At 43.0% G+C, this 9,753-nt stretch overlaps 1 protein-coding gene across 1 annotated transcript in view; it reads right to left on the bottom strand.

The window, feature by feature from the left end:
- The window catches only part of RGR (retinal G protein coupled receptor), a 17,650-nt gene that overhangs the window by 6,515 nt on the left and 1,382 nt on the right, over nt 1-9,753 (bottom strand). The window contains exons 2-3 of the mRNA XM_009334612.1: nt 7,841-7,997; nt 6,056-6,177 (exon numbers count right to left, since the gene is read on the bottom strand). Of these exons, the coding sequence (XP_009332887.1) occupies nt 6,056-6,177; nt 7,841-7,997 (279 nt within the window). The remainder of the gene's footprint in view (nt 1-6,055; nt 6,178-7,840; nt 7,998-9,753) is intronic.

Raw genomic sequence — 9,753 nt, 5'->3', positions numbered from 1 at the left:
CAAATATTTTCTATCAAGAGTGGCTTTAATGAAGATTTCTATGTTTAATTTTTTAGCAGGAAGAGTGCAGCCTATAGGGCACTCTAGGGGAAGACTCCCCGTGCTTTTGGCTGGCAGTGCCCTGCCTCGGTTCCCCCTCTGCTGCAGCTGGGAAGGCCCACGCGCCTGGCAGGGCCGCGGGGAGCACAGCGAGACGACACTTCTCAGTTTCCATTAGCTTTCTTTTTTTCCTTTATTTTCCTAATTTTTTGCTTTAACGCTTGTGCCTCTTCTATGAAAAACTGTAAGAAAAAGTTTATTTTAGTTACTTTTCCATGAGCGTTAGGGAACCCCATTTTCTTATTAGGTGAAGAATAAAAGGACCATGCAATAATGGAGTGTGGCACCAGGCACGTCTCGACAGCCTGCGGTTTGGAAAGCGGATCTCTGGGGCTGAGTTCACACGTTCTTTCTCCTCACATTTAAGGAGTCCCATTTTGGATACTAGAAAAGCAGAGAATCAGAACTTACAATATTAAATTTTTCCTTCTGGATTTGGCCTTTTGCAAATTGAGCACGGGGTGAAATAGTCTTAGTGAAATCAGCTGCATGTTGACCCTCCAGAAAACATTTAATGACACATCAGAAGTAGCTAAAAATGTATCAATGTAAAATTAAACAAACCTGATATTATTTTAGTTTTACCCAGAAAAAAATACTTTCAGTACAAGAACAGTGAGAGAATCATGCTCCGTTCACACGGCAAAAATGTCCTCCTCTGAGAGGGCCGCCAGCAAGAGAGCAAGTCGAGAGCAGTTCCGTTGTTTTTGTGCAGAGCCATTGCTTTACCTTAAATGCCTTTTTTTGCCTGATAAAATTTAATGTAACAGCCATGTAGGTCCTCATTCAGTTAAATGTGTATGTACGGAGTTCAGCGTATGTTTAAGGATATAATTCCTAATTAGGGCCCAGTGCTGGCAATTTGGTCCTATTAAGTCCAATCACTCCTGTGCTCTGGCTTTCTCTCCTTGAAGAGCACGAGGGAAACTTCTCTTTTCCATACAGTGAAATATTAATACAGGGGATTTTAAATGGCTTCTGTAATTGCTTTGGAACAGAAAGAGGTCACTCTTGTGAACAAAAAACCCCCGTCTTTTAAAGATTACTAAAGTTGTGATGTCAAAAGCTTGAATTTTAGGAAGTGCTAGATAGAGCATGGAACAATCCTTTTGATTATGCTGGCCAGTTTTTAGTGACATGATCATAAAATATTTCTCCATCTTTAGTCTGTGGGGACATTTGTAAATTTAGATTTTTTGAAGATTTATAAATTGGTCAAACATTTAGCTGATTTTCACAGAAAGAGCAAAAAAAAACCTCTGATACAGTGGCTACCTTTCAACTAGATTTCAGGCTGGTGTTCAAAAGGAATTTCTCAAACAAAAGGTCAACAGGATTTTCTAGGATGGAGGGAAGAAAAGTCCCTTTTCCTCATTCTTGCAAATGGTTAAGTTATAATAACTGATATATTCCAGAACAATATGGCTTGTACCAGACTTCATGGCATGCATCACTTAAAATTGGCAAAGTTTGTCGAAGACAAAAATATCTGGAAGTCTTCTAAGGGAAAATATGTATCAGTCATAAGTAAAATAGGTGTTGGTACCTACTTCCTCTGCAGTGTGAAAAGCACCAGTCCCGGGTGCTCACAAGTATTCATTTTTTGTAGGAATAAGAGCTGCACTGCGTAATAGCTTCTATTGTGCATATCATTAGAAAAAGCTCTTTACAATAACCCAATAAGGGGATTTTTTTACTCCATTAATTTTTTGCTGTGGTCCTCCACGATCATAAAGCTGTCTTGGCGATTACCTCCTGCTTCAGTGAAAATGCAAGATCTGTATAAACATTGGCATTTTGTCAGGGAAAACTGATGCAGGTGCAAGACGTGATGAGGGAAGTGGGGCAGGGCGGCTGCAGTAAGTGTGAGGTCAGGACAATGCTCCGAATTTGACAGGGCTGACAGCTGCAATTGGAGCAAATGGTAGTCTGCTGATCTTTGGATACTGATATAACAACCTAGATTTCCTTGAGCGTTAAGGATTAGGTAAAACTCACTGCAATTCTACTTTTTGAAACTGAATGCTGCTGCGAAATCCCTGACGATTTTGGTCGTCTTCTCTCGTAATACTGAGAAAAGTACTGACATAACTCACTCCAGATTTTCCATTTCCCCCTAATTCTTAAATGCAAGTGTAAAATCTTCTAGATTTTTTTCTTTCCTTTTAAAACTGTCACTCTATGCCATGCTTATGAAAGGAAAAAAACTGACCGGGATCCTTCCCCTCTCCATAACCTGCTGACAGCGGCGTGCTACCCTCTCACCAAAATGGACCGTGCGTTAGATGGCAATGCCTTCAGCAAAGACGTCTCCGTGGCTGCCTGCTTTCAGATCGCTGACCCCCTGGGCTCTCCACCAGCTGCCCTCTGCCCGCCTGATCCCAGCTCCAGGGGGACCCCCCAGGCTGCTGCTTCCTTCTTCCCTCGCTATGTTAAGACCATAATTCAGGACGTTTTCCTCATTTGAATGGCCAGGGAGGGAGAATTAACAATGTCTGCCTTGACAGAAAATGTCATTTTCTGTCCTGAATGCTTGGCTGTTGATAGACAGCTTCCTCAGAGTTTGCCCCTTCCTCCTTCGCTGTCAGGCACTAACATGAAACCGCTTCTGTTTTCTCCTTTCCCCCCTAATGATCAAATTTTGAAATACAATAATCTGCTTTCCCATCTTGCTAGCGATTGGCGTTCAAACCCCTCCGACTCCCCTGCCTTCTCTCCTCTTATTGCATACTTTTAGACTACAGATTTCTGCAGTTCTCTCCTCCTTGCCGTGAAAGTAGCGTCTCATAGGCCCCAAAGCCACATTAGGGGGTGAAAAGAGAGTTGCCCGGCATGGTTGCCCAGGAGGAAGAAAGCAAGAGGAGGAAGAGTAAAAGGTCTTGAAACCCTAGCTTCTCTGTCGTGTGTGGTGGCCATACTGTCTTCTTCCATATGCCAATCAACATCAACCTGTTTTCTGATGAGTGACGTGTCTGGTTATCAATACACTTTAAAGGCTAGCACTTTGTCACTGAGGGTTGTACTGACTTCCAAATTTAAGAACTTGGTTAGTTTTCAGGATGTTGGTGAACCTATTTGTGTTATTAGCGTCCAGAATGGCTGAAAAGTCCCATTTTTTTCTCATCATCATAGTAATCTCTCACGTTCTCATCAGCTCTTCCTCAGAAATATGGATAGTGGATAATCAAGTGTCAAGCTGAGGAATGCCAAAACAAAGGTTTTCTTGGAAACTGTTAGGACATAACAAAAACATTGGGGATGATGTAATTGAGCCTGAAAGGAGTACCAGTTCCCGGGGAGCGAAGATAAAGGGTTGATAGCTTTGGTTTTTAGGCAAAGGTATGTAGTACCTTCTGTACAGGCATGCAACTCGCACCAGTGTCAACAGGAGTTTAATGTATGGATTGAGAACACAGTGTAGCCTGTAGGCTTGGTGTATCAGATCTCTGAAATACGACTTAATCTTCCTCGCAATCGGCATGCGAAGGATGACACTAGCAGTGGCTGGTTTTACTGGAATAGCCAGAGAGCATGAGCTTTTAAAACCTTCTGGGGTTTTGTTTTTGTTTTGTTGTTCAGAATGTTCAGTAATAGCAGCAATGTTTGGCCATCAGTAAGTAACAATTTGTGCAAAGTAAAGAAGCTTGTGCCCTCAGGGTCGCTCTGCCTGTGCTCTTAATGCAGTGCGCTCTTGACTGGAGGAGTGCATGACATGAAAGCATTAAAGTCAATGTTGCAGAGAGTAAAATGTCTTTCCAGAGACACGCTTATTTTCAGGCTGTCTCTCTTGCAAAATACGGATGCTACTCTTCTAGCTCCAAACACATTTCAGTGTCCAAAGGGTGTTGGTATGGATTTAGCTGACAGCCTGCATTATTTGGGGCCTTTGTCCGGACGTGGGAAAAAACCCCACATTTCCTTGCCTGAGCTGAATTCTCGACAAAAGTTGCAGAACAAAACGTTGGCAACCTTTCCACCCTCAACGGGATCACCAGATTGAACAAGTTCGCTGTGTGCTCTGGGTGTGTTTTACCACTTGCTGCTTTAACCATGGGGAGGCCATGCCTGAAAGGCAGGCGGATGCTAACGGCGGAGGGGATTAAGCGCTGCGGCTCAGCAGTTTCTTCCCCAGCCAACTTTTACACTTTCATGTAGAAAATATTTTGTGAAGTGGCCTGAGCAACCTGTGCTTTAGCACAGGAAAAGGAGGGCTGCATTTGTCTGTCAGCATTGCTAACGGGACACAATTTTTTGGGGAACGGTGCGGTCACGTGGGGTGCTCTGGACTCCTCACTCCTCTGGAAAGGGCCCGGCTTTAGCAGGAAACACGAAAGCTGCAGATCTGCTTGGGGGGACCTCATCCATTTCTCCCAGGTGGCAGAGCTCCCACACAACTGCCAGAACGGCCAAATAGCGCAGGTTAGGGCATTCCTAGCACTGCGGAGTGCTAAGGCGTCCTTTCAGAATAAGCTTGTGTTTCATATCGTGTCTCCTTCCCTTTTCCTAATGAGGGCCATGAGATTGTACACCCTGTGTTTGTCACTCAGTCCTTTCCTCATAACTTTTGAAAACGCTGGCTACTTAGAAGTAAACTGGAGAGGGAAGTGGGGACTGGCAGGCACTAAGTTGCTCCATTTACTGGGAAAGTTGGTGTCTGGGGAGAGGCGAGGCCCCGTGAAAGCACCCACAGAGCAGTCAGCACAAGTCCATCTTATTAGACGAAAGCAAACATCACCCCTGTGCACCATATTCACAAGAAAGCAGGTTTTGCCAGTTCCACTGCTCACGAGGCTGCTAGTTTGTTTTACAGCAGATGATAATGCCCCTTGCTGTGCTTCCCGACTCTTCTCCCCATCCGCAGTGGTGGCTGGAGCACAGCCGGAGTCTCAGCACAAATCCTAGCAATCTCCGCAGACACCAAATCCGACTCAGCACCCTAATTCAGCAGAAATTTCCACTCATGTTACATGAATGCACAAATCTAGTACCGCCAAAGTTTGGGAGGTAGTTCTGTGATAGAAGAGCGTATCTATCGCTATAAATCCACATATTTGACAATCCTGTCAATCTCTATTTCTCACCTAAATCAAAAATATACTCTCGTAAGTCCACAAAAAAAGGCAAATTTATTTTCCTGGGTTGGTCTCCCTGCCTGATGTTATATTTCCATTAAATCCAGCTAAGTTGTCAGAGCTAGTTAAAAACTAAATTGCAAGAACAAACAAAAAATGGCCTTTACTAGGAGAGGAAAAATAACATATTCCTCCTTTTATCAGTACTTAAAAATAACTCTGCCACTTTTATTGAAACTTACAGATAATTTGTTCCTTGCTTGGGAACAAAGGTACTGAGTTCCAGTCTTCAAAAGGGGGCCTGGAACGTAGCACAAACCCCACAAATGGCTCTTGCGTCCCGAAGTGCCTGGGTGTCGCACAGTGGGGCTGCTGAGCTCTGTCTGCCCGATGGTACCTCTGCAGAAGTGCTTTGCCGTGGGCTCTGTTCCAGCTGCTGTATCTGCAGAGGCAGCTCTCTAGCTGCACGAAATTTGTCTGTAATTAGTAAACTCTGCATGGGCGTGAAGATCTGTTTGGTACACAGCAGGGTGTTGGATGGAAGCCCAAGGTGCATAGATTTTTCTTCAATATGAGGAATTGGATTTTGTTTGGGACACTGAAGATTACTTATGGAGAAGGTGAAAGCATGGCAAGAGGGCCAGGGCTTGGATGTGATCTGGAAGAGGAAATATCTCCTGAAAGTGGTTGGTTAGTGCCCCCCGTGTGAGGTCCTGTGAGAGATTGTTTATATTTGCTCTATCATCTCTAGTGTGTAAGATAAATAAACTTGCCTATAAGGTACACAGATAATAAATATGTGCTTGATTTGATCCTCTGAAATCTAAGCAAGCTGCCTTATAGCAGGATCTGGGTAAGGTTGCTAGGTAAATCGTAGCCCTTACTTGTACAGTAGTGATGATACCGGTCCCAGGCGACCGCCATGCTGGAGCTAATGCTGGCTAGTGCTGTCAAGAAGCCCTGGAATCCATGGATTTGACAGCCGTCAGAGCCGTAGGGCCAGTATCTGTCAACAGACAAGGAATATGTTAAGAAAATGATAGCAAAAAGTGAAGACACATTTGGAAATGGCATTAACAGAGAAGGTAAAATCATAACCTGTGCACGTGTCTGAGAAACAGCGTGAAAGCTGTTCCTGTGGTTGCCTTTAGGTATTTGCCAGCATTTATCTTGCTGTGGTGTCTGATATAGTACAACAGCTATTTTTACTTTTAATATGGAGAAGAAAATATAACCCTGCATTTATGTATTGGATTTTTTTTTTTTTAATTTGAAATCTACCTTTCATCCTATTATCCATATCTTCAAAATCTGCACCCACTGGGAGCAGCCAATTTGTCAACATGTGAAAGTAGCAAATGAGTAATAACCTTTTGGAAAGTCAGTGTTCACCGTGCAACACAGTACAAAAGCTCACAACAAACAAAAATACTCCTGACAGCAAGACCGAGGCCTCCAGATGCCTTCGCAGACATAGAATGAAAAGAACCATGAGATGGTCTCGTGTAGCAGACATCTGCTGACACGTGCCTTCAATACCCTGGTCACCCATGGCAAGGAGCGATGGCTTTTTTCTTTCCGTGTTCATCTAACCTGACTCTTATGCTCATAAAGCTGGCTGGGAGGTGGAAATCTTCAGCAATCTCCTTTCTCACATATTTACAGAACACCGGTATAATTCGTTAGGAGACTACCCCTGGAAGTCCCCTTGAACAGAGATAGCTGACTTCTTGGGAGGCTGGGAAACTTCTGCTCCCATTTAAAAGAAAAGGTCCTGCAATTGTTAAAACTGAGCTCATTTTGATGTATTGACCTTAACTTCTCAGCTCCAGTTCAGTAAAGGCGTCTTTATTGATTTCAGTGAGACATTAAGCTTCTGAAACAAGCGTGACCTATACAGGAGGTAAAACAGTGTTGAATAAGGCCTCATTGGAGCTTATTATTGACTTGTTAATTTGCAAAAATGTTTTTATATCTGTTAAGAGAGAATAAAATGATGGCATTTCTGGCAGTTCTCTATTAAATGTATTTCCAGGGTTTAAAAATATGCTACTTAGGGTGGAATTATTCATCAGCTAATTTATAGGGTGGTGGGTGTTTTTTTGAGTATGGTTTGCTTGTGATTTGTTTGTTGTAATTACTCGCTGAAATGCTTGATATTGTTTCTGTCCTCTGATTAAATGATTGACATGTGTGAAAATGTGGAAAATCAAATGTGTCATAGTTGATGTGAACTCCCTGCTAACAGATCTGCATTTTCATTTTCCACCAACTTCTCAAATAAGTGCTTTAAAGGAAAGGTTCACAAAAACCCAAAGACTTGCAGGTAAATTTTGGGGTCAGTCTAGAGGTTTAGTCAAATGAAAATGTACTGCTATTTTGATATTCAAGTAGCTTCTACTATAGCCACTGGTAAAGCTGTCTGGTTAAATGTCTTCTATAATCAGTCTTATAATCTGTCAGTGATTATACGCAGTGAAGTCTGCTTTTTTACTTGCCTGGTCGAACTATACAGAGTTTCATTTTGCTGTTTCAGATTGAGAGAATGAGAAGGTTGGCTAGACGGTATGCTGGAAAGAGAGTCATTTAATGAATTTGGCCTCTTAGAACTTAAGCTGTTAATTTTCACGTGGTTCTTCTGAGCGCCGTTCAGGAAGGAGGAGATATACCTTAGGAAGCTGGAAAAGGCAGCGATGAATGCGTTGATGCAGATCCCGCAGTCGGCCAGTGCAATGCTGAGAACCAGCAGATTGCTGGGTGTTCGGAGTTCTTTGATTTTTCGGAAAGAAATAATTGTCAAGCCATTCAGACAGAAACCAAGCAGGGCTGAAATACAGAATTGTTTGGCGTGATTCAACTGGAAATGGAAAATATCTACAACGATACTGCTGTTTTCTTTAACGAGAGAACAATAATTACTGTGGAAACTTATGCACAGGGAAAATATCTGTAGTGGTCACAGTCTGCACGCAAGTTACAAAGACTTTCAGGAGAGAAGTCGTAGGTGACAGCTGAAGCCAACGCTTCAGACTGCATCAGGGATAGGGCCACGCACGCGGAGCAGAAATGGTTTAATCTTATTTGTAATTCTGCCTTTTGTTTTAGTAGAGAAACCTGATTGCTAGGCTCCATCCAGGGACACGTGGGTCAGAGCGAGGGAGGTGCGGGGGGGGGCAGTTTCAGAGGGGCTGACAGCCAGCAGATGCTGCTGGGGCACACGTCTCCCGGCCTGTCTTTGGTAGAGAAATGGCTTGTGTTTAATATCAGTTGTAACATTCTTTTGTGTTTAAGCATAGAAATCCCTCAGCTGTGTTTCAGTCAGCCTGCCTCCCTTGGGCTTCTGTCTAAGGTTAACCGAGACAGTGCTTGAATCACACCAGCTTATTACTGCCCTTTGTCTATAGACTATACACAGAAAGGAATAATCTAATTATAAAAAGCAGTCACTGATAAATCTAAAAAAATAAGTTAATGTTGGTCCTCAGAGAGGAGCATCCAGACAACGCCAGCTATTTACCCAGCACAGAGCTGTGCCCATTCTTCACTGGTTTAAACTCAAGCTTTGTCCTGTAATGTCCTTTTCAAGATGACCTGAATTACTTTAGCTCTGATGAGGCTCTGACTTGACATCCCATCTCTAAGTCTCCGTTCCATGAGAGGCAGTATGTCTTTTTCTTTGTGTTCTTGGAAAGAGAAATGATGTAGCGCAGAAGACGATCCATATCCCCTAATTCTGTAAAGTAGCGTAGTTTCTTATGCTCGTAGTCTTAACTCTGCAGTTACATAAGATGGATGATTTTGTCTAGTCAGAAATCCTGCTCCTACCTTAATTGCATTAATGGCTGATGGCATAACCATAGTAACAGCTGATGTGTGTCTTTCATTACACAACATATAACAAAATATTTCCAGGAGAAATATTTGGAGCCATTCGAGATCTGCTGTTCTTATTTACTCCCTGCCAGCTTACCTCCCACCCACAGGGTAAAACTGCTGCCAACTCTCCCAAACGCAGTCGAGCCTTTAGGAGAGGTATGGTGTGATCATATTTAGAGTAGAGCTGAAGAGTCATTACTGTATCGACTTTTTCCTGTCTTTCCCCTGTTTTTGGAAGCCCCAGGCTTCACCCCACTGTGCTTTCTTGAAGGCCAGCATGAGTGTACAAATAGAGAACTTACTAAATTAAAAAAAAACAGCTATGCGTTTTCATTTTTAGAACAGCAAATGTGTCCACTTAATAAAGTGAATGCAAGGTTTTCCTCTTCCCCAGCACTTTTTTGCAAACTGCACTTAGAAGCTCCAGCAAAAAAAGGTCTTCACTGCCTTTCTCTCAGCGTCTCTGAGAAAGTGAATTAATCGTTAATTATTTAGTTTGATCTTCTAAGTCATACAAAGGTAAAGTATTATTGCCAACCCACTGGGCACATTCTGCCTAAAACTCTATGGAAAAGACTTGCGTTTAGAAAAACATAAATGTGTTAGACCACATCCACTTTTAAGTGAAGGTTACCAGCAGGTACTTTGCTTGGACTTCAACAACTGCAGGTCCCTGGCGGGCTGCAGCCCCCGGGCACGGGTGGGC

The sequence above is a fragment of the Pygoscelis adeliae genome, unplaced genomic scaffold, assembly GCF_000699105.1.
Source record: "Pygoscelis adeliae isolate BGI_AS28 unplaced genomic scaffold, ASM69910v1 Scaffold361, whole genome shotgun sequence".
Classification (NCBI taxonomy): Eukaryota; Metazoa; Chordata; class Aves; order Sphenisciformes; family Spheniscidae; genus Pygoscelis; species Pygoscelis adeliae.
This window is presented reverse-complemented; position numbering and strand designations above follow the sequence as displayed.